At 32.4% G+C, this 24,773-nt stretch overlaps 3 protein-coding genes across 4 annotated transcripts; all 3 read right to left on the bottom strand.

Moving 5' to 3' along the window:
* Nucleotides 1–864, bottom strand: LOC118035738 (F-box protein GID2). The gene has a single exon (XM_035041356.2). The coding sequence runs from the start codon at nt 781–783 to the stop codon at nt 235–237; it is 549 nt and encodes a 182-aa protein (XP_034897247.1). The 5' UTR covers nt 784–864; the 3' UTR covers nt 1–234.
* A 12,409-nt stretch (nt 865–13,273) lies between these two features.
* LOC118035737 (MFP1 attachment factor 1) lies at nt 13,274–17,052 on the bottom strand. 2 transcript variants are annotated; one of them, XR_004685205.2, is made up of 3 exons: nt 16,432–17,052; nt 14,125–14,287; nt 13,274–14,042 (listed from the first exon to the last, which is right to left on the bottom strand). XR_004685205.2 is itself a non-coding variant. In XM_035041355.2 (2 exons), exon 1 carries the CDS (start codon nt 16,942–16,944, stop codon nt 16,462–16,464), a length of 483 nt encoding a protein of 160 aa, XP_034897246.1. In that variant the 5' UTR covers nt 16,945–17,052; the 3' UTR covers nt 13,274–14,079; nt 16,432–16,461. The 2 variants fall into 2 exon arrangements, 1 of the variants encoding a protein (XP_034897246.1); XM_035041355.2 differs by lacking the exon at nt 14,125–14,287 and having other exon boundaries at nt 13,274–14,079.
* Nucleotides 17,053–20,508: 3,456 nt separating this feature from the next.
* LOC118035734 (cytochrome P450 81C13) lies at nt 20,509–23,077 on the bottom strand. The gene is made up of 2 exons (XM_035041353.2): nt 22,070–23,077; nt 20,509–21,339 (listed from the first exon to the last, which is right to left on the bottom strand). The coding sequence occupies exons 1-2, from the start codon at nt 22,982–22,984 to the stop codon at nt 20,716–20,718; spliced, it is 1,539 nt and encodes a 512-aa protein (XP_034897244.1). The 5' UTR covers nt 22,985–23,077; the 3' UTR covers nt 20,509–20,715.
* Between the last annotated feature and the right edge of the window lie 1,696 nt (nt 23,078–24,773).

Raw genomic sequence — 24,773 nt, 5'->3', positions numbered from 1 at the left:
TAGCAAAAATGCGAAACAGCAATTACTTGAGTACATTAAGGTTTACATATTACAGATCAAAATAGTAAAACCAAGATAAAATACAACAAGAAACAAACCAAAGCCAAAAAGACGAAGGAAATGAAAAACCCAAACCAAATTTAGACAAAAACAAGGAAAAAAAATATATATAAATCCCAGATTAAGATTTAACAAGACATTCTCTTATATAAATTACATAATAATAACTCTAATTCATCTCCCTCTGTTGCTAAAATTCATCTTCTCATAATACCGAATTGAAAGCAAAGACAAAGACAGATGCACCTCATCCTTCCCCCACCTAGCCGGTGGCTTATTTCCAATAATAGGCGAGAACGGATTCCAGGCAGAAGAAGAAGTTGAAGCAGAGCCTGCGGAATTTGACTGTGGCTTTGATAGAGGCCAGAGGTACTGAGAGTGAAGTCGACGAAACCCACCAAGAGCTAAAACAACAGATCTCAGTTGTTGATTACCACAACCCATGTTACCCCAGTGTCTTGTACAGATCAGCTCCCATAACCTCTCATCCTGTACTGTCCGGTGCCACTGCTTGCTCACACACGCTGCACTACCCAAAGTCCTCGCGTCCACGTGCTTCAACACCTCAAAAAGTAAATTCTCGTCTAAATTCCTAAACCCAGATCCTGTATTGGCCGCAGATTCTATTTCTTCCTTGTTTTCGTCTTCTTGGTACCTCTTCTTCTTCATTTTTATGTCAATTTTGTTTTGGTTTCCGGGATCGGTGTCAAGTGGGCGCTTCATGGAGAAAGGGAGGGGGGGGGGATAGAGAGAGGGAGGGGGATGGGTGTTAGATAAAGGAAATAACGAGGGGAGATGGGGTAGAGATGGGTGGGAAAGGGGCCTTGGTGGTTATCGAAGAGGACAACAAGGTGAATTGATGCTGTTTTCTTTTCTTTTTTAATATTTGTGTACACGTAATTGACGAATTTGTCCTGGTTTGTATTTTTGTTTTATTTTAGTAAAACCTTTTCGATGTTTCGGTGTTTTTTGTTTGTTAATTTCTTTTTATTTATTATTATTCTTTTCAAGGGTTTTATTTTATAAACCAGCTAACTTAGTTGTTTTATGCAGCGTTTGATTTCATAGTTGTACCGTGTTTTAAATTTTTATTTTATTTTTTTAATTTTATACTAATTTTTTTATATTTTTAGATTGTTTTGATGTAATGATTTTAAAAATAAATTTTATAAAATATAAAATATTATTTTAATATATTTTAAAATAAAAATTATTTTAAAAAACAATTTTTATCATAATTACAATATATTATATTGTGTTTTTTTTTTTTTTTACCTTAATTTGCGTTGTACGTAGGATCATGAGTCAACCATGAAAGCCTGAAGAAGGAATCTAACGAAGGAAATGGGGTTCAGGAGAACGAAATCAGGGTGTTTTAAGTCATTTTAGTCTTTTTATTTATAAAAAAATTAGATTGAAGTCGTTTTTGTCACGGTGTAACCATGACTTGCCTAACAACCATGCTGAATCATCAGTTAATTTTGAATTAAATTTCTCTTTTAAATTTTGAGGAATCCCCTTTTTTCATTTTCACAATTAAAATGAGCAAATCCTAAGTTATATAATCTTTGCTTTATGAGAATCTATCCTCTGTTCTATACGAAAATATCTTCGAGTGAGAAATAAAACCGCCCTATAATATATGGTTGACTTGTGATTTCTTTAATTTTATTAATAACATAAAGCCTTTAATAAAAATAAAAAATAATTAAAAAAATAATGAAAGAAAATTACATTTATAGAAAATAAATAATATATATAATTTTAGTATTTATTTTTGTGGTTGAAACGTGTTTTATAAAAATTTAAATTAATTTTTATATATTTTTAGATTTTTTATTGTGTTATTAAAAATAAATTTTTTAAAAAATAATAAAATATTATTTTTAAATAAAATATATTTTAAAAAATAACTATTACTTATTTTTAGAACATTGAAAATAATTTCCAGTGAATTCTTGAAAAAAAAATAAAACCAGCCTTGTAAAATAATTAAATCAGCTTTGTTATCTCCAGAACTTAAGAGCCCATATCTGAATTTGATCAAACCAGCCTTGTCGTCTTCTTCTTTGCTCCATATTCTCTCTCATGGGATTGTTGCTAGATGAGAAACTCGAGCAAGAGTGTTAGAAGGGAAAGCATATTGCTTTTTAAAAAAGGGTTCTACAGATGACAATCTTGAATGGTCTTGAGGTTGAAATGGATTGTTGGGTATCGATTTCCAAAAATCGGAAAAATCTCCATCGACAAAGCCTCACCAGCCACCTCCATCAAAGCCATCATATTCCTAATGAACACATGTGAGTTAACTCGCCCCCTTTCCCAACTCATTCACGCTGCAGATCTGAAAGCTCCATCTTCGCCTTTTGAATACGTGATTCGGAACCCCAACGCTGCTGTACCTTGTGGATTAAAAGTAAAGATAACGAGGGTTGATTTTTTCTTGTCTTCTTCTTTCAGAATTCACTTGAAGTTGTTTTAATGGAAATGGTACAGGGGTTTAATGCCGGAGAATGTTCAAGGAAGAAGAAGATTACATTATTATATGTTTTTTTATGTTGTGATTGTCTTCAATTTTCCTTTTTTTTTTTTTCCCTATTCAATGTTATCTCTTGTTGAAAAAAGATGAGAATACATTGTGAGTCAACCACGTTAAAAGATGCCCGTCGCGTCATTAAAAAGGTTATTAAATTCCTTCAATGACATGATTAATAGAAAAAATGTATTAAATAAATTGACAGGATTAAGGAATTCATTCAATCAACAATTAAAATAATATAAGAATTTGATTGTGTAATTTATCACAGTAATGGACGATATGTTAACTTCACAACCATGTAGCTGATGACTGGTTATAAGAGTTTGGGAGTTGAATTAAAAAGTTTATTTTTCATGTGATTTTAAATTTAAATTTTATAATTGTTAATATAATAGTTAATAAAAACTTATATAATCATTAATTTTAAAGTTTATAAGATTAATAAAGATATATCTAAACTAACTTGAATATTTACATTAATTAAAAAAAAAACTTGTGGCTTACTCCAGCTAATTTTCAACTCACACTGCAAATTAAGGTATGTTCTATTGCATATGATATCTTGACAATCCGTCTAGTATTTTAGTATTTAACAACTTAACAAATTTTTCTATGATTAAAAAATATATTTTAAGTTTAATTTTAATGATAAAAATATTTATTATATTCCTATAATAAAATTTTCTAAATTAATATATATGTGTTCACTTATTAAAAGTAAAAAACTTCAAGAAAAACTAGAATAGTAATTTGAGGTTAGGTTTAGCAACATAGTGTAATTTTATTTTTTAAAAGGTAAGCGCAAGATTCAAAAGAATACTAAATAATAAGTTGAGATTTGTCCCATTTTCCTTTTATTATGCAATTTGTATCTTTATTGTTTTTTAAGCAAAGTTTTGACTTTACAAGCACAGAAGTTTTTAAAAGATTTTACCATACTTGATCAATTCTTCAATAAAAACATAACCTTATAGTTTCTTTTAAAAACCACAAAGTTTCAATTTTTTGGAAGTAAAACCCTTTTAAGGATTACACAACTCACAAGTTAACTCTTTGATTAAAATAAAACATTTTTTTTATTAATATATTTCTTCAGAAAAAAAAGTTTTATTTATTATAATTATTTTTATAATAAAAAACTCAACTTCTTAGAAACAGAACCCTTTACAAAATTATACCATCCACAAGTTGATTATTTAATGAAAACAAAATTTTTTTTATTTGAACGTTCTTTTGTTTTAGTGAAAACAAAGCTTGTATTTTAGATTATAAAATTCAATTTCACAATGTTAAAATCCTTTTAAAATTTATATAATTCATAAGTTCACAAAGATTAATAAATATTGAGAAATAAAATCCATATAATTACTAGCTTGGTCCCATAAATTTATTTATATATAAAAAATATAATCAAATACTAACTGTGAATTAATCAAAGCAAAATATAACAAGCACATTTATAAATATTCATGAATCTATAAACAACACATACGTTATAAATTATTCTAAAAATAAATGAATCACGCATGTGCGTGGGGTCACTAGGGTCGGCTAGAACTGGACTGAAGCTGCTGGAATGAAGGAAGACAATGGTATCGCGTGGGATGAAACTTGAGTGGATGAGCTGTGGCGCGTGCATATCACGCGTGGGTTTCACGGCTGCCATGATTTTTTTAGCTAGTTTTTTTATTTATTTATTTTTCCAGCTGAGGGAGAGGGAATTTAGATGTCTAGGGTATTTTTTTTTTTTTTCTCTTTTTGGTTTTTTTCTTATCTTTTTTTTTTTTTGTGTATCCCTATTCATATTTTCCGAGCCTTTAAAAAATAATATTAAAATATTTTATATTATTTTTCTTCTTGATTGTATTAAAAATTAACCAATTTTTTTGCTTAATCGTGTAGAATCTTCCTATAATTTTTTAATTTTGTTTAATTCTTTTATTTATTTATTCTTCATTTGCATGATTAGTTATAGGTCACTTTAGTCCCCTTTTTTACTTTCTCATTTCAGTCCCTCAAATTTTATTTTATTTTATTTTTTATTATTTTTATCTATCTTGTCTAAAATAAATAAATGAAAATAACAAAAAAATTTTGAATTTCATTGAAAATGTATTTCTTGGAAAATCTGAAAACACATGGAAAAAATTGAGATAAAAAATGAGTTATGAAATATAATGCAAACTAGTGATATTACTCATGTGCTGTCACAAAGAATATTTTAAAACTTATTTTTTATTTAATTATATAATAACAAAAATAAACATCAGTAAAAAAATCTTTTCTTGTTTATGTAATCTTTTTATTATTCTTAACTATAGAAAACAACATTAATATTTTTTTCTTGCAAAAGCTATAATGATTTGAGTCAAAAATACTAATTTAAATAAGTTTTAGAAACTAAATTCTAAGTTTTGGCATTTCAATGATGCTTGATTTTCCTGAAGATATTTAAACTTCTCTATCAAGTCTAAATGACAATTGATAAAATTGATGTTATTTTAGCCTTTCAACTTCAATTTGGAATATTACTCACATTATAATTTGGAATATTACTCGCATCAAAGTAGAAGTTCTTAAGAATAGCTAAGCTTCTCCCCACTTAACCGTGTGAATGGTTCTTGAAGTTGTGATTCATACGTTGATATGCATGTATACAGACGTTGCTGGAGCAAAGCACAATTCTCATAAGCATGAAATTAATAATCATATTTAACCTGATGTTCTTCTCGCAAAGCACTAAAATAGAAAAAATCTGAAACTGGTTCGTCTACCTGCAAATGGACCAAACCCACTGAATACCTTTCTGTATTCTCCCAGCACAAGAAGTCGATATAATGAACAAAAACTATATTTGATGAATTTCTAGGCTTTATCAAAGCAATCACAAACAGAGTATAGTATCACTACGTGGTTCAACTTCTCTAGTGTAATGCATAATGAGACAGAAAGACCATACGTTCTGCAGGCAGCTGGACGGAAAAAGGGAATAAAACATAGAGACGATTAGCTGAACATGAACTTGGTAATTAAGGAGCTATTAATAAGTGACCAACTCCTCTGTGACTGGGGCCGGAGTATTCTTGAGACAGGTGTTCAGTCCCTCTCGGACCGGGACTAGCATCAGCTGGAGCTGTCTTGAATGCATTGATTGAACCACGAGAAAGAAGATGACGCCCAGGAGTTCTAGAGCTCGCCACGTTCATGAAACAGGAGAGGACGAGGAGGAATGTGATAACAGAGACAGAGAACTTAATCAGGGAATATGAGATGCAACGAGAAGGATGCTTCATTTCTGTTGCTCAGGTTGTTTGCTAGCAGAAGAAAAAAGAAATGGTTGGGGTCTAAATAGGAGAATGAACAAGAGGAAAACTCATGGACTGTTAGCGAAATAACCAGTGCATAAATACTTCAGTTCGTTTGAGAAATTCCAACATATATCAAATCTCTAGTTGTTGATCCAAATGAAAAAAAAAAAAAAAAAAAGGTCTTGAAGAAGTACCGTTTTTCAGCACAATATGCGATTCCTGATTATGACAACTAGTCAACAAAGTTAATATCTATACTGTAAAAAAGCTCTTACTACAGTCAAATTGATTAATTTATAAAGTAAGGTCAGTGTTCCTTAAACATAACATTCCCTTTTAAATTCAAAAACTTAGACCCATGATAAGAGAAAAAATTCAGTTAATGGTTTTATTTTCTTTCTTTAATATATTGTAACAAAGTTTAATTTCTCCGTCCTCCATTATAAAAGAGTGTTTAAGAATGGCATACAAGCCATATTTTTTAAAATTTTAAATTTTGAATTTTTTTTATGTTTTCATATCATTTTGATGTGTTGATGTCAAAAATAATTTTTATTTTAATACATTTATAAGTGAAAAGCTATTTGAACCGCCACCACTATTATAATCTCAAACAGACCCTAAAGCATAAAAATTTATAAAAATATCGATTTAGAATAATGTTTCGACTTGAATTTTTAAATTTTTTTATTTTAAATTAAATTTTTTTAATTTTTTTAATGTGTTGATAGCAAAAATAAATTATTTTAATGAAAAAAAATACTTTAAAAATATAATCATCACCGTTCCAAATATCTCCACGATTAAGGCAACCACTAGGGAAAAAAAAATATATTCCTAACACAAGAATAACACTCCAGGTTCTACCTGTCGAACATAATCTTAATAATTCATTAATTTACAAACTCATTGGATAAGCTCGAGATGCCATAAATTCTTTGGTGATTTTAGATAAAGATCACGTAAGACTTCATAGATATGGTTTCAATATAATATTGCACGTTTTCTGCTCATGTATATATATTTTTTTTTTATCTGTAAGACGAATCAAGGCTATAATAATAATAATAATATGGAATGTGAGAAAGCTCTGTGTTTACCAAATCCGCCATGGGATTCTCTTGAGAAATGAAATAATCCATCTTCCTCTAGTCCGTGAACGAGGAGAGGTTCTGGTTCAGTGATGTCAACGCCCATTCCCTAGCTAGTTTAGCTAAATCGAAACACAAATCCTCAGTTGGCAACCTGGCAATTGCCGGCTTTTTCTCCCCCTGCCGGATTACTCCAAGATCGCTTCAAATTTTGCAGGAATTATTGTCGGTCACGCACCCTAAAAATGATGGCGGTATTATCTTAAATATGGATCTGCAATTTGTAATTTTTTTTTATTTTTTTTTGGGCTCAGCTCATGATTCATAATGTGTTGACATCGAGTTCTGAAACAATTATTAAGAATCTCCATGGCACACGCTATACACCAGTTTAATAATGCCACAAGAGGACAAGAAGAAAATCTTGTGATAGTAAGATTCACAGATGGCCAAATACTGCTTCTTAGCCTTGAGTGGTTTGGTTGCAATTAACGTATCCGTCAAAGTATTCGACGTAGACTGCCTGCAGATATTTCAGACAGAAATACAATCAAAACATTAATTATGCAATGTCTATGGATACATGTGAATAAAGCGGACCGGATTCATATTTTTTAAAATAATTTTTATTTAGAAATATATTATATTATTTTATTTTATTGTAAAAAATTATTTTTAATATCAAAATAATTTAAAAACATAAAAAATTTTTAAAAAAAAATCTGAATTTTTAAGGCTTCGAGTTATTGTACACCAGTATTTCCCTTGAAATTAACTCGTCAAACACCGCCATGTGTAAGTGTTAAAGGGCTTCGAGTTAGTCCTCCATTCTCCACTGCCGTAGAGAAGCAGGATAAATTGCTACTTTATTCCATACATACATGAAATGTCTTAAAGGATACAAAAAAGAAAGGTAAACTAATTAATGATTTTATAAAAATATAAAACAGTATTGAGTGCAAAATTCAAACGGTAGACTCGGTCTCGTTTTGATAACAACATTACAATTATTGAGTCCAATTCCATGGGTAAATAATAGGAAATTAAGAATTTAATCCCCTCAAGTGGTCTACCGCATTTTTAAAAGCAAGTGGTTTGAAAGGGAATGTTGAAAACTTTGAGCATAAGCATGCCTTTCTTTGACATTACTACCAAAAATAAAAAAAAAAGTTTCCAGCGGGGGCATCTAGAATGTTTTTAAGTTTAAAAAAATGAATTTTTTAAAATTAATATTTTTTAATAATTTTAAATTATTTTGATGTGTTAATATTAAAAATAATTTTTAAAAATAAAAAAATTATTTTAATATAATTTTTTTAAAAAAACACTACCAAACTACCTATTAGGGTAGTACTATCTCGGCAATTCAGCATCCATATCCCTACGAATTGGATCCGCTTCCTACAGAAGTGGAGGTTTGAAATCGTTTTTTCTCTGTCTGCAAAGGCATGAATCAATTCGGACACTAAAAGCATTGACAATATACTTGGTCCGACAATGTACGGATATAGTGAATATAATTGTCAATAATTTATATTTTATATTTCAAAATCTTTTAATTTAAATAATAGGGAATTAAAATAGCGTGTTTTGTTGCCTAATCATTTACGAGCATGCGGTCCAGCAAGTTCTCGTGCCCCCTCCCGTGGCTTTTAGACCACTCCCCTGGCGACGCACCGTTTTGTAGTCGGAGTTTAAAAAACTTTCAAGGACCGTCCTTTAACAGCGACACATGCCCGATTATCCCCGATTATTCTTTCTTTGTAAAGTTGGAGAAAAAAAAAATCAGACCCGAATTTAAACACCACCGCGTTCTACAGATGAGAACACACGCTTTTGATTTCAGATATGTGTGAAACCAAACCATGCAAAAAGCACTATATTGTATGACACACACACATGTAACGCAGTGAACCTTCTTGCAGTCTTCTTCAAGACTTTTCAAGTAATTTATGTCCTTGAGCTTGAATAAATGTACAGAGTCAAATTGAGACAGCACAGGCATTTTCAAAGTAAAAGCTCAACGTCCCTCCAGCCCGTCCCTACTAGCTCTCAACCAAATGCTTGTCCTGCATAAAACCACAAAACAGATGGAAAGAGTGGCGTATGCCAGGTCAAATAACCCTGTAATGGTCCCACTGGACTCACAAGAGCCTCGCCGTCCTTAACAAGCATATGCTGCTATAAATCTGTGCATCAACTGCACATATAAAGCCCGGCAACAACAAACTACAAATAAACTAGTTTAGCCTGTGAGAGATATCAGTGCTCGTCGGAAATTCAAACGACCTTCTGTGAGAGATCGATATCAAACCAAATTAAAGATATGGAGATCTCAACGAAAACACGGGGCTCAGAAATGAGCCTTTGGTTTGTGTTAGGCCTCATAATATTAGTGGTGTCGACAGAGATGACAGCCGTCCATTGCAGGCCCCTTCGTTCAACAAACAGCACTGTCATTGCCGCAGGTTGCCAGCAAGTAGACGGAACTCGGGGATTAATGGGCATGGCTTCGTTTGTTGTATCTTCAAACAACCCCAGCAGTCGTCCTTCAGTGAGAAGCTTGATGTTTAAAATGGCATCTGGACCTAGCAAAAGAGGCCCTGGCCATTAACACTCATATTTCATGACTCATTCTGTACCTTCCCTGTTGTTTCATGTTCTTATAAGTTTATTGATTTTTTTGACAGGATTCTGCAACTCTGTGTCCCGGCAAACTTTGCAGAACAGTACATATAATTTGTAGTGCTCTTTAAAGGATACAATTTGGCCTGTAATTCTACTTCTTCTTCAAACTATGAAAAGCAAATCTATGCATGTAATCAACCGGGCATCTATTAAATCTCAGAAGCACAGTCCTTAATGTTATCTCCTAAAATTCATTGATGAAAAAATATGATAAAATTTCCTGTGAGTAATGAGTTTGTTTCTTACAAGTTCGGACACCAATGTTATCCCGATACCTCCAGAGAAGTTGACGAGCTTTATTCTCTTTCTCGCACAATTCTGTAAATAATATCACCTAGTCAAAAGAGAATTCTGATAGAACGGAGACAAATACCATGCCGGCAATTAATACCGACTCCATTTGCAATAAAATAATATTTTTCTATTAGAATAATTAATGAATTTAATTCTAAGTTATTAGGTTATCCAGAAAAATAGTAATAATAACATGACATTTTTCTCGGGTTATGATGAATTGTTCTTTAATATAAGAGTTTTTTCATTTACACAGATGCACTGGATATTTTGTTTTTCTCCCTTGATTATTATACGGTGTCGTACGAGTCAAAATATCGTATGACTAATGCTTATATATTAGGATATTATTTGGCCAAAACAAGATGGCCCCTTTTATTTATTATTATCTTACAAGATACAATGCAAGATTTCATGTTATACAACCAGAGTTTTAAGACTGAAAAATTAAAAGAGAGATCAAGTTATGGGCACACATGACATAACTGATGAGAAAGCAGAAAAAAACTTCATAAAAGAAATTTCTGGGTTTCAAACAGAATGAAGCTTGAGGACATTGAGAACAAACTTTGCTTGTTCGTTGCGTAGAAACAGCTGTTTCCTTCTTGGATGAGCTATGGTTCTGCTTCACAGTTTTGAGATATCGAAATACCTCAGGCTTGGAATAGAATCTGAACCTAATTGGTGGATCAACATAACACTGCAGCAGAAAAATGCAGTCACATACCATCTTAAAGGTATGATGAGTAAATTAACTTTATTATGGAGTTATCTTACGGAGATGATAAGTTTGAAGTCGTTGAAACAGAACCTTCAAAGTTGGCATGGTTCCCAAATGAAGCAGAAGCATATGAATTCTATAATTACTTTGCTGAAGTAATGGGTTTTAGAGTGCGTAAAGATAAATTTCGCCATGAAATTGATGGGACAACTAGACAAGGATAATTTGTGTGATCAAAACAAGGCCAAAGGAGATTGAATGGCCCAACATATGTGCGGAAAATCAATTGTTTGGAAACAAGAGCAAATTGTGTTGCTGGAATTACTTTCACTTCTGATCACACCCATGAGCTTGCACCTGTAGAACTTACATGGCATGCAAGCATCCCATGGACATGTTAGTGAAGCTAAAGCTACTTTGATTGATGAAATGGATGATGGGGGTGTTAAATCAAGTATATATGGTTATTTAACTGAGCAGGTAGGTGGTATGCAAAATGTTAGTTTTTTGAAGGATTGTGAAAAACATTATTAGCGTGATAAGATGAAGAAGAAGAAGAAGAAGAAACTCTTCATGCTGGTGATGGACAAAATGTGTTGAACATTTTAAACGCATGCAAGCTGAAGACCCGTCTTTTTTTATGCAATACAATTGGATGACGACAATCGCTAACCAAGCTTTTGTTTGGAGAGATGCTAGATCGAAGGTGGATCGTTTACATTAACAAAACACTAATGCTTGTGAATAAATTACTCTAACAATACCCTAAGAAAATATTCAGTGTAATAGAGTTGAGTTTTTTTCTTCTTTCGTTTTTTTTTTTTTTAAATTTTATTCTTTATTATTTTAAAAATTATGTTTTATAATTTTTTTTTGTTAAGTTATATACATGTTCATGGATTTAGTTTTATTTTTTTAATTTCAACATTTAATATTAGATCAATTAAAAGTGAGCTTCATTATTTTTTATTTATTTATTTTCGATGAATTTATTCTGATCTCATCATTTAGTTTATGAATTTAATAGGCTAACTCGAGTTAACTTAGATTGTTTTTTTACGGTCCATTTTTTTTAATTGATTTTTTTCGATTTTATTTTTTAACATTAAGTTAGTTGGGAATTAAACTTTATAATTTTTTTTTATTTGCATTCTATAGACTTATCCTAATCTCATGACCTGAATCATGAGTTTAGTAGAACGACCCAAATTGACCATGTTTACTTTATTTGTCCTTCTTTAATTGAATATTTTTTTTTAATTAGGCTTCATATTTTTTTTCGATTTGTTCTTTATGAGACTATCGCAATCTCATAACTTGATCACATGTTTGGCAAGTTGACTCGGTTTTTTTTTTTATCCTTTTTTAATTGAATTTCTTTTTTTAATTTCACCTTCCAACAACTCAATCTTCTTCTTCTTCTATTTTTTTTTTATCTCAATTTTGTCATTCAATATTAGGTTGTTTTGGAATTAGAGTTCAATTTTTTAAAAAAATTTGATTTCTATAAAGTTATTTCGATCTCATAACTCAGGTTGCAAGTTTAACAAGTTAAATCTTCATCGATTTTTTTTTTTTTTCGGTCCTTTTTTTAATTGGTATTTTTTTCGATTTCATCCTTCAATAATGGATTGGATGAAAACTGGGCTTTGTAATTTATTTTTTTATGAGTTTATCTTGATCTCATGATTTAGGTTGTAAATTTTGCAAGTTAACTCAAGTTGACTCGAGAAGATTTTTATCCTTTTTTTTTTAATTTAATATTGTTTTTCAATTTTATCATTTGATATTTAATTGATTAAAAATATATTTTCATAATTTATTTTGATTTATTTTCTATAAGATTATTACATGTTAAAAAAGAATAGACCTTTTATAAATTGTTTTTTGCTTTTAAGTACATATTTATTTTTATTTTTTTAAAAGAGACATTTAGCATGGGGAGACATTGCATATATGCGCGTTTAGAACGGCATTGAATGATCCCAAGTTCACAACAATTACGCAAGGCTAATTTAGCCTCAAAACACTCTGTACTTTCAATCAGCAGTAATTAGTCCAATACTCATTTCCTCTTGATGTTAATGCTCATGAATTAGAAGACGGAAGGCAAGGCTTTCAATCTTAATTTTGCTTGAACCTTTGTTGATTCATTATTGGTGACTCAGATCTAATCTTGCATACTTATGTGCATTATTTTTTAACAGGGTCCTGCAATTTTTTCAAAAGAAAGATCCTATACTGCAAAGTTATGCATTCCAGAACCAGACAGCTTGTAGATCATGCACTGGACATACATAACTTCGGAAACCACTGCGGTACTCAGCCTTAACACAACATCATCAATTAGAAGCAGAAAAGCTCATTTGGTTCCTTAACAAGAAGTCAAACTGAAAACTCCAACTTTCATAATGAACACAGGCCATGGGAAAAAATGTGAACGAGCAACCAAACTACTAGCACAAGAAACCCAAAATAATAATGGGCCAAACACATTACAGTGAGGATAAGCAAGAAACGCTCAAAAAACAAGGATCTTTCCAGAGAAAAAAGAAAAAAAAAAACATAATCATTTTGATTTCAGTTCATATGCAGAATACTTAAAATCCAGATCAGAAACAACCATTACATCAACAATCATCATCACAAACTTTTAGAACCCAAAAACCAAATCCTCTCCAAGATTAAACGAGCTAAGAAGTGACATCCATGGAAAAATCACCAAGATCTTGAAGTAGAGATGTAGAAGCAGATTACGCCAACCAAAAGCTTGAGCTCTCCAATCAGTGGTTGCTACGCCATGGTTTGTGGAGATAGAAACAGGGTCTCTCTTTTGGCCAATGAGCAGCTGGTGCAAGATTTAGGGGAGATCAGAGGTTATTTTTCTCAAATGGAGTGGGTTTGTAACGGTCAAATGAGAAGAAGATTTCTCCCTGGTGTGAGAAGCTACAAATTGTAACTTTTTGTTGTACGTGGTTCAAAACTTAGTTTTCAGCGGGTGAGATGCAAATCGCAGTTGTTTTTTGTAAGCAGACGGGATATTTCTGTGGTTGGGGCAAAACACAGCCCCAACCACAATGCCAAACGGGTTGATATGTATAATAATATGAAGAGGACAAGTCAATCCGAAACCTAAGAAACACATTTCAGTTATTCCATGATAGCTTTCTTAAGCATCATAAACAATTGTAATGATCCAAACCCATAGTAAAGGCAGGGTTGAGAGACAAGGAATGTAATGATAAAAGCACGTTTGAGGGGTTCACAAAACCACCGTGTAGATATCCCTCGCCTTGAAAACGACAGGAACTCATTCACATCCAACATGGCATGCTCAAACACTGCACTTCAAGCCTTCAGAGTCAAAATATTATCAACCTAATAGGCACATACACCAAGGATTAATATTGGTAGAGAATTAACCTTTCGCCTAAACTTCATCCTCCTAAAACCAAAGCAGCGAGGCACTGGAGGTGCATTTCAACTCATGAACTCAGTTATCATATATTTACTATGACACGTATCATGAGCATAATCAACAGGATCAAAAAGTAATCCACCATTCAAAGGACAAAAACCTTTTTCACTGACCAAGAAACAGCAGAACAGAGTAAGTAAAGTGGAGATGCGGGTCATCATTGATTACAGTAGAACACCAATACATGCATAAACAGAAATATAAACCAAACAAGAAATATTTGCTTAAGAGAGTACGCCAGGAGGATCCAGTCAAAACAAAAATACATATATGAAAAACATAAATTAATATGTCAGATGAAGAAGTGGAAGTCGCAGAACCATGAGATAGGCTTTTTTTTATTGTACTGCAGCCATACTAAATGATTTAAATTACAGAAAACACAACGAAAAATGGCTGCCTTTTGTGCTGCAGTGATATTATTGGTGGCACATTTAAGATCTAACCATTTTCAAAATTGAAAACTGCCTCACAACAGCCAAACAGAAAGATCATTATAAAGTGCAGAAAAAAATGGAGAGGAGAACACTTTCCATTCACTAAGCATAATACAGGAACAATTATAAATATAGGAACTAAGTTGAAACTTCAATCAACCAGAAAAGATGATAGAAAGCATTATTAATATAAAATTGTCTACGATTGAAACTTCCACCAGTTCCACTTTCCAAAGAACAATTATTTTAAAAAACACCCAGCACAAAGACTTCATATCCACACCCCTCCATGAAAGCTTGCAATCTAGAAATTAGAGAAACAAAAGGATCTGAGGTGTCCGGGTTGTAATTGAAGACTCGGCATGTGTATTAGGCTATAGCCTATATTACACAACATCATCCCATGAGAATTGCGTGTAATAAACGGTTGACTTAACAATGTCTTCCCACTCATAAGGAAAGGAATTGTTTTTCTTTTAGACATCTCACAACACCAATGATTGTACGAAGAAATATTACAAGAATCTGTAGATTCACAAGATGTGATGAGGTACATTCTCATTTAATAGATGATCCTCCCAACACTGGATGATGGAAGACATCCTTGGCTCACAACAATCATTTAATAGAGATTGACACTTTTTAATATTTTGGATTTTTGAGATTTTTTATCAATAAATTCTAGTAGTGTGATTCGTTAAGCTTGACTATGTACTTAATATACGAAAAAGATCTTATCTTTGATGGTCCCAGCTAGAAAGTTTCAATAAGTTTTTTCTAACCTATAGACTACTTACTACTTGGAATACCATCATTCACCATTATTATAAAGTGTTTTGTCAAACTTACTTTTGATATAATAAATTATAATCCTGATTTTAGTTTTTGGTATTATTGTGCTATAATAATAATAATAATAATATATTTATTTAGTTTATATCACCAATAAAATCACTCTCTTTTATAAAAAAAAAAAAAAAAAAGGATGGAAAATTTCGTTCTTTTCAAACATTAAAATTCCATTCCTAAACTCAAAAGTTTATGACTTTCATTTATGACAAGATAAACATTGATATTCAAAATTGTGGGGGAATTACTGAGCATGTATATGAAATTTTAAGAAAAGGGAAGTTTTTCCCCTTTGCCTATCATGTTGTCTGAAAAAGAGAAAACATCAATCTGCAGATGGACGATGCATTATATATCATTTTATATCGCTTCACTGAATTCTTCAAAAATGGTACTCTAAGACTCTAAGTTCAATCTCCATGACCCAGCCATTTTTCTTTCTTCCCATTTCACAACGTGTTCAATTTTTCACTGCTCTGCCGCAATCTAGCATAGTGATTTTATTTCTAACAGATTCTATAAAATGCTGCAATTGAAATTCTATATGGGTAGAAGTGAAAAGCCGTAAAGCCACAAATTTGAGCACTTAATCAAAGACAAGGGCTTATCAATACGAAACCACAGTTAAATACATAAAACAGCATTAAGCCCACCGTTAAATCAAATCCCTAACACGAGCAAGCAAGTGCATACAAACATACATGCTATATGCGCATACATCTAAAACGATTAATGATGAACATGCTCATGAGACTAGATTTTCAATTCATTTCCGATATCATGATCACAAATAGACCAGCAAATAATAAACACAAAAACTACAAGAATAAGAATAAACCCCAGATAATACTATTACTGAATTATTATCATCAAGTAATCACCATCAAAATCCATAAGTTAATACAGCCAGATCTCAATATAGTAAACACCAAACTTTTAAGGAAAAAAAAAACTCTAAAAACATACCAAATTTGAAGCTAAAAACCCCTAATTAGATCAAGCTGCTTCAGTCTCAACAGAACTTAAAACCTCCTCGCTCGCCATCGATGTTGGCGTCACATCAGCACTCACCGTCTTCGCTGCACTATTATCACCATTGGCACTTGATCCAGACCGAGCCTTGACGGTCTCTAACATCCGCTTACTGATCTCCTTAGAGTAAAGCTGGACAACCTCGAGTCCGTCATCCTCCGACGATGCCGAGGAGGTGGCAACAGAAAAGGCCTCCTCCTCAATGCGGCGGGAGACTTCGGAGGCCTCGTCATGGGGAACGGTACCGTAGCGCTTGGAGAGAACGGAAGTCGTTGACAAGGTCTCGATTAGGCGGGTGATTACTGCGTCGCGTGTACGTTGAGTCAGTGGCCAGATGCTAAAAGAAATGGCATTTCTTTCCTGCTTCTTTGTATCCGTCGCGGATGAATCGTCTTCTGGAGGCGGTGCAGCGGTGGAGACGGTGGTGGTAGTTTCAGAGTCGGACATTTTTTTTTTGTTTGGGGGGGTTGGGGGGTGTTTGAAATGGGGAGGAGAGGGGTTGGGGGATAAAATGTTGTCGTGTTTGGTTGTGGGAAATGTGGAGAGGAAATGTGGCGTGGTGTGTGTGGTGTGGTGTGGTGTTAACTTCTACGGGAGGTGGTGAGGTGAGGAGAGGTATTGACAGTTCTCCTTAGATCTGACGAGATAGAAATTTTTTTTCTAAAATAATATTAAGAGCTTTTTAAAAAATATAAAATTTGTATCATTAGCTTGATTAAGTTAAATAGAGCTGGAAAATAAATAATAATTAACTATAAAAATACTAACATCATACTCAGAATAAGATAAAAATATTTATATTAAAAATTCATCATTTTTTTATTATAAAAACTAATTTTCAATCAAAAAATATTTTCCGGAACAATTTTAATGTCACTATAAAATGCTTAATGATGGAGATAGTAAGCACCCCAAAAAGTAAACCAAATTTGTGGAGATGGCATTTTATATTAATATTTAATTAATTAATTTAATCTAATTAAATTTTTTAAAAAAAAAACTAAATTTAACCAAAAAAACTTGGAATAATCTATATCATTACCAAAATTAGTAAAAATCTTATAGAAAGTAATATATATATATATATAATAATAATAATAATAATAATAAAGTTTAATATTCGATCAAATAAATATTTAGGAGATGAAACTAAAAAAACATGAACTTTAACTAAAGAAAAATAAAAAACAAGTAAATTCGGGCAAATCTTTTAAACATAGGTTAATACTTTAAACTCGTAACTTATGAAACCCGACCTAAATTCAATTGAAAAGCTTAATTACCAATAAATTTAATGTTGAAGTATGAAATCAGAAATAGAAAACATTAATAAAAGAATTTTGCCTAAAAAATAAAACAATAAAAACAATGAGGATCATAATTTGTATGAAAAAAATAAAAAGGATGAAATCGCAAAAAAAAAATTAACTTTAAAAATCATCCTAAATATAAAAAATAACAATTAAAAATAATAAAGATTAAATTTAACCAATAAAAACATTGAAAGTGGATGAAATTAAAAAAAATAATTTTAGTTATATAAATTATTTAAAATAAAATAAATAATAATTAAAAGAAGATAAACTAATTATGAAAGAAAAACCAATTGAAGAATTAATTTAAAAAATAAGAGGGCATACCCAGAAAAAACTAAAAAAAATAATAGAAGGGTAAAAAATAAAAGAGGTTATCAACCAAACTAGAACCTCTCCGAAAACTCGCATCACCCCTTCAAAAAGGAGATTCTGCAGCGAATCGAACGCCATGGCAGAAGGCTACGTTTAGCAACTTGACGGCGACTCATACGCCGTCCAAAAAGCGCGGGAGCTACTACATTCTGGTTCATTTGCTTATTATCTTTTATGAAAGTTGGGTCAGGCCTTCATTTAACGTGTTGATTTAATATTGGAAGTTATGGATGAGAATTATAAATATCAGGCACGTTTGTTTAGCCTGCCTTCTTTTATAAATAATATTTTACATCCTACCGTTTATATATTCATATGTTAATTTAATATTGGAAGTTATGGATGAGAATTATAAATATCAGGTACGTTTGTTTAGCCTCCCTTCTTTTATAAATAATATTTTACATCCTACCGTTTATATATTCATACCACTTTACATTCTTCCACTGGCACACAAAAAATTGTTGATAAAAAAATATTAATTAATTTATAATATTATTATTATATTTCATTCAGTTAATAACTAAAGAGTCGTGCAATATTAATATTATAATTTTGTCATCAAACACATAATTATCACTTGTTGATGGCTAGACAAAGAAACCAAGGATGGAGTTCTAGATTCAGTAAATTCTAAAAAATCAAATTAATTTGTTGAAGGCTACCAAGATGGGATACTCTTCTTCAATGTTCCCTCCTTTCCCAAGTGGATTTTATTGCAGATCTACATACCTTTTCAGCCACAAAGAGTTCCTACACTCCTAAATAACCAAGAGCAAAAAACAAATCGACACCTTCAAAAAAGTCACTTCTTTGATCTCCCAAGATTATTCCTCAGATTTAGGTGAAGCCTAATGCAAAACCAAGGTGCAAGGTGGTTTTAGCCATGGTTAACCTGACTTAATTTCATGTTTTGATGCTAATTCTTAACGATATAATTGTATTGAATACTGTAGGACCGAGGACTTGGCTTCCACTCCTCGCTTACGTTTCCACCAAGCCAATAAAATTTGCCTCTTGTGCTAGGTATATGATAGAATCTTTGGCCTCTCTCTGCTTCTTGACTTTACCGATCCTTCTTTCATTCTAAAAATGGACCTTTATATGAAACTATTGTTGTTTTTATGTTCCGCTCGCACCTCAGCGCTGCCTCTAGTTCTCTTCTTTTTTTATTCTTTGGCCTTGAATTCCCCCTCCCCCTCCCCCTTCTTTGTTAGAATCCAACGTCCGATATGTTCTGCATTTTGTTCTTCCACTCTTCATTCAAGGTGGTTAGAACCAGGGAAGGATCTTCCACCTTTAAGGTCATAGCACCAGCACCTGAATGCTTACTCTTATTGTTCTTCACAGCTATACCTCTTTTTTACAGCTATACCTCCTTTCTTATTTGGAGTCGTTTTTTTATCATAGAACAAGCTCCCCTTAAATAGCACTGCAATTTCGGCTACTTTAGCCAAAAAAGCAAATTTCCCTCGTCTTTAATCGGAAGGTGCCCCCACTCTCTTTCTGTCATAGAGATGAGCGCTCTATGACCTTAACTTTGTAGGGTTTAAGAACCTGCCTTTTCTTCAGATAGAAGACAGGGCACTATAAAATCGGGCATGACAATTGAAAAACTCCCACCATTTATTGCTTTAATATCATTAAATCAGCCTACTTGTTTTGATTCGTGCACCTAAGCCTGTTGATTAATCCTAATCTACCTTCAATTGAATCGATATGGGGCTTTGGTGAATCTCTGTTTGCTTTGATCTTGAGTGAGTGAAAGAAACAATGGGTCTGAGGAAAATGAGGTGAAGAGAAGGGAAGGATTTCATATTTAATCGATAGGGTTTTGATTGGAACAAAAAGGAGTTGAAGAGAGGAAAGGAAAGGAGAGAAAAGAGGAAGGAAGGAGAAGAGATTGAAAAGGTAAGAGATTTTTACATATTATGTACGGGATAATTTAGGTCTTTTGTATAATTTAAAAGATTTTATTGTTTGAGAATATAAAATCTAATTTAAAAAAAAATGAAAACAAAACAAAAAAAAAATCAAAACTATATGAGTTTTAGTGTAATTAACCCTAAATATGTGATATTGTTTTGAGAAAAAAACACAGAAAATATTAAAAATAAGAATAAAATAATTGTAAAAAAAGTTAAAGAGAATGAAAAGTAAATATTAAAAAAAACCAGTTGATTAATCACGTTTGAAAATATGAATAATTAAATAACTATCTACTTCAAAATTATAAAAAATGTATTAGTACTTGACATTGAAAACAATTTGTTATATATTATTATTATTAATTGTAGTAGTAGTAGTATTTAACTCATTCAAATAAGAGAAAATAATGCAACTTCTCATTGCATTTAAATAGCTAGTTATAACAGCATCAGCATTTATACAGAACAGATTACACACAGATAAACTTTCAGAAGGAATGCCAACAGCATCAACGTAATACGGCCTTGTGAAGGTGGGGGAAAGGCCATTCACTTGGCGTTCAAGCCCAATGCCAGGCGAGAAGAGAACCTTCAAGCCCCCTCTAAGGATGGTGGAGGAGGGTAATCAAATCACGGCGTGGACAACACAATGCTTCCAAAGGCTTGGCTTTAGACAAAGTAATTCCAGAACGACTATGGCTCATGTCCTCCGGCGCCGGTCCAACCTTGTCCCACTCAAAGCACTGGACGAGAGCACCTAAGGCAAAGGAAACTATCTGCAAACCCATGCTAGCACCTGGGCAAACTCTCCTCCCGGTTCCAAACGGAATATATTTGAATCCTTCTTGCTCTCCCAAACCAGCCTCAAATCTTTCAGGCTTGAATTCATTGGACTCTTCCCAGAGTTTGGGATCTCTATGCATGGCCCAGGCATTCACCATCAGCGTTGTGCCTTGCGGTATATCAAATCCCCCAACAGTGCAAGCTCCAGATGAAAAATGAGGCAGCAAAAGGGGAGCTGGAGGATATAATCTAAGCGTCTCCTTTATGACGCACCTAAGGTATGGAAGCTTGGCAATATCTGACTCGTTCAGCAAACGCCCATGCCCAACATGCTCGTCAATCTCAGCTTTCAGCTTTTGCATTGCTTCTGGATGATCCAAGAGGAGTGCCATTGCCCACTCCAAAGTAATTGCTGATGTTTCCGTGCCAGCAACAAACATCATCTGAAACACATTGCTTTATCAATGTTAGAGTTGAAAACTTGGCCAATACTCCTAGTGTTTTGACAATAATTAATTTTCTGCACTTTGAAACATTCCCATCCCTTTACAGAGCTAAAGACCTTTTTGGATATCAAAACACACTCATGTCATGGTTTTTATTCTTTTCCTTTTTCTGGTCAAATTTATGTTACAGTTTATTGAAGAAAAAACATAGTCTGTGGAATTCAAAAGTTCAAACTGATGATGCTAGATGGAGATGAGGGTAAGGGGTTCATGGTGTGGTCTTAAAAATCACGCATGATGCTGTTATATCATGGTACCAAGTGCCAGCCAAACAAGAGTTGCCTCAATCGTAAAGTACTGAATTCAAGAAAATTGCACGATTACACCAAATTTTCATAGTTTAATTGGGCGGAACTAAAACATCAGTGTGAACCATGACATTTAGATGAAGGAGCAGGCATCTGCATTTTCAACTGCCACCACCACCAAAGCAACGTAACGTCCTTGCGTAAATGTTTTTCGAGAAAGCTTCTAAATTTTCCACTCAGATTACGAAAACACTTAATTGTAAGAAATGGCACCTGAGGCAGTAAATGCTTCGTCTGAAAAACACCACCACAGCTCACTCACCACTGAACTAAACGTAATGATCGGTAACAATATGATTGGTCACCAATACGCTCCCCAATGGTAAAATAGAGAGAGAAAAATAATGCAAGCGGCTTACCATTATAACGCTTTTGATAACTGTATCCGTCAAAAATTCAGGTTCCAAATCTTGCAGAGACAGGAAGGTTTCAATCACTGAGCTCTTCCCTTCTGTTTTACATTGTTTCGCAGTTTTGGAGGAAGAACTTGTTCTCCTCATCCGAATTTCATCTATCAGATGCTGCAAATACTTATCTCTAGTACTCTGCAGCTTCATCATACTTTTCTCTAGCCCTTTGTAGCCAATCAACCTTAAAATTGGGATAAAATCACAGATATTCATCCCCAGGCCAGGAGAAAATCTCTCCTTAAATTCTTGAAATAATTGTTTCTCCACCTTTGTACCAGCAACTTCCTCATCGATGCAAGGCTTTCCAGCAGCCAGTCTCATCATGACATTATATGCTAGAAGAGAAAACAAAAACTTTAAGTCCACCTTCGCTGTAACACCATTTTTGGCTTTCAACAATCTGCGAAGCAGGGAGCACACTTCTTCCCCGCAAATAGTTGAAGACTTTTGGAGGCTCTTTGATGAGAATAATTCAATCACAGAAATACGGCGTAGGCTTCGCCAAAGATGACCATAAGGTGCCCACACAAACGCAGTATAATTGTAGGTCAAGTGATCCCCAGACATGGACTGGGGTCTGTTTGCAAATATTATGTCATTCTTGGTGAAACATTCTTCAACAGCAGATGGTGAAGACACCACAAGGATAGACCTACAACCAAATTTGAGGAGCAGGATCGGACCATATTGTGACGAGAGAGTTCGTAGTGATAGGGGATGCTTAAAGAGGTGTAGGTGGCCGATAATTGGAAGAGCAAAAGGGCTAGGGGGCAGGTTTTGCTTGTGACGGAAGAGAATTTTAACAACAAGGAAAAAAAAGAACAGGAGAGCTAGGTGATGGTACAAGCTTTCCATTTCAAACATAAAAAGGCAAAGAACATGTACAGGAGACTCCCAAAGAAGATAACAAGTTAAGGGCCTTAAATTTTTTCTCGACCAGAAGGAAACACTGTTTTTCCAATAAATAAAAAAGAACACACCAGTCACCGTTTGTAGTTTGTACTTAATTCCAGAGGAGTGAAAACTACGTGTGTTTTTTTATTGGAAGTATGGTTTGTTTGTTTTTTAAAATATTTTTATTTAAAAATTTATTAAAATAATATTTTTTATTTTATAAAAATTATTTTTAATATAAACACATTTAAAATTATTTAAAAAAAATTAATTTAAAAAAAATTAATTTTTTTTTAAAATGTAAAAAACAAACAACGCCTCTTTGCTTGTCCATTGCAACATTATAATTATTATTATTATAAAAAACACTAAAACAGATATGTGTTTGAGTGTGACACGTTAGACAGTGAATTGTCTTTCGTTTTTTTATTCTCGTACAAAACAATTGCCTAGTTTAAAGGGTAAAATTGTTTTTTTATGGAATCCAATAGTCATTTGTACATGATTAAGGATAATTTAGTCGATTTACTTTGTCTTGCATTGTTAAATTATTCTTTGTTCTTCAAAGCAAAAAAAATCAAGCCTTTTGACGAGGGATTTTTTTTTATATTTTTTTCATTTTCTTTGCACAGTTAAATTATACAAATACTCTTGGAAATTGCAAAATATTGAACTTGTAAATAACGGTTTTTTTGTCTTTTACATTTTGTACAGTGAAATGATGGGTTTAACATTGATTTCAAAAAATTCCAAGACTGGTTTAGAAAGGTGTTTTTGTTTGTAATATGATTTCTTTTGTCATATTTAGAAGTCCTCAAGAGCTGTTTAGTAATTTAATGTTTTAAAATATTACTAAACAAATAAAAGATGCTTCAGCATGTATAACAAGCATCAGCGTGTCGTTTGATGGCAAAAAAAAAGACCAACCACCGTGCCATTCGATGCTCCTAGCGGTGGTGAAGCCAATGGAAGACGTGTGTGGCATGATCCGCAATGGTTCGGTCATCGGTGGGGATGAATTTTTTTCTCCTCCCCTTCTATTCTCTCTCTTGACTTTAGTTTCCATGCGAGGCTTAAAAGATTCACTTATATCTTCCGGTTTTAATTTTTTTAAATTTAATTTTTATTCTTTTTATTTTTATTGCTATATTTTTTATCCTTTGCTAGATTATTTTTTTCAATTATCCTTCAACATTTTATTTCATTTAATTTTATATCTAATTTTGTTATAAAAAAATTTATCATTTTCTTCATTTATTTAGATTTTCAATTTAATACCTAATTATTTTCTATCGCATGTTTTATATACAAGATTTGATTCTTATTGTTTAGATTCTTATTTGTTTTAATTTTTAAATTTTCATGATTGAAAATTTTGCTTTATTATTTTTATGTTTTTCTCCTATGAAATGAAGTAATCTTCAGTCTCATGACTCAAGTTCACAGGTTTTGAATACTAGTCCAGTTTCATTTTTTTTTTTAAGTCTATATATAAAAATTAATTTTTTATCAGTTTTATCATTCGAAATTGAAATTTTAGAAATTAAACTTTATGATTTGTTACGCTTTTTTTTGATGGAGCTATCCCTGCCTCACATCTCGGCAAGTGAGTTAGTCGAGTTAATAGAGACTAACTTAGTTTTTTTAAAATTAATTTTTTTTATTTTATTCCTTTGACATTAAATTATTGGCTTTTGAGTTTTTTTTTTCAATTTCATTTATGTAGGATTATCTCGGGTGTGGATTAGTCAAATTTACA

Source organism: Populus alba, chromosome 2 (genome assembly GCF_005239225.2).
Source record: "Populus alba chromosome 2, ASM523922v2, whole genome shotgun sequence".
Classification (NCBI taxonomy): Eukaryota; Viridiplantae; Streptophyta; class Magnoliopsida; order Malpighiales; family Salicaceae; genus Populus; species Populus alba.
This window is presented reverse-complemented; position numbering and strand designations above follow the sequence as displayed.

What these genes read in the sequence shown, in the direction of transcription:
- LOC118035734 (XM_035041353.2), bottom strand. Translation starts at nt 22,984, where the DNA reads ATGTTTGAAATGGAAAGCTTGTACCATCACCTAGCTCTCCTGTTCTTT. An exon ending in TTATCAAAAGCGTTATAATG is followed by an intron (nt 21,340 to 22,069) that starts GTAAGCCGCTTG and finishes AATGTGTTTCAG; the next exon opens with ATGATGTTTGTTGCTGGCAC.
- LOC118035738 (XM_035041356.2), bottom strand. Translation starts at nt 783, where the DNA reads ATGAAGCGCCCACTTGACACCGATCCCGGAAACCAAAACAAAATTGAC.
- LOC118035737 (XM_035041355.2), bottom strand. Translation starts at nt 16,944, where the DNA reads ATGTCCGACTCTGAAACTACCACCACCGTCTCCACCGCTGCACCGCCT.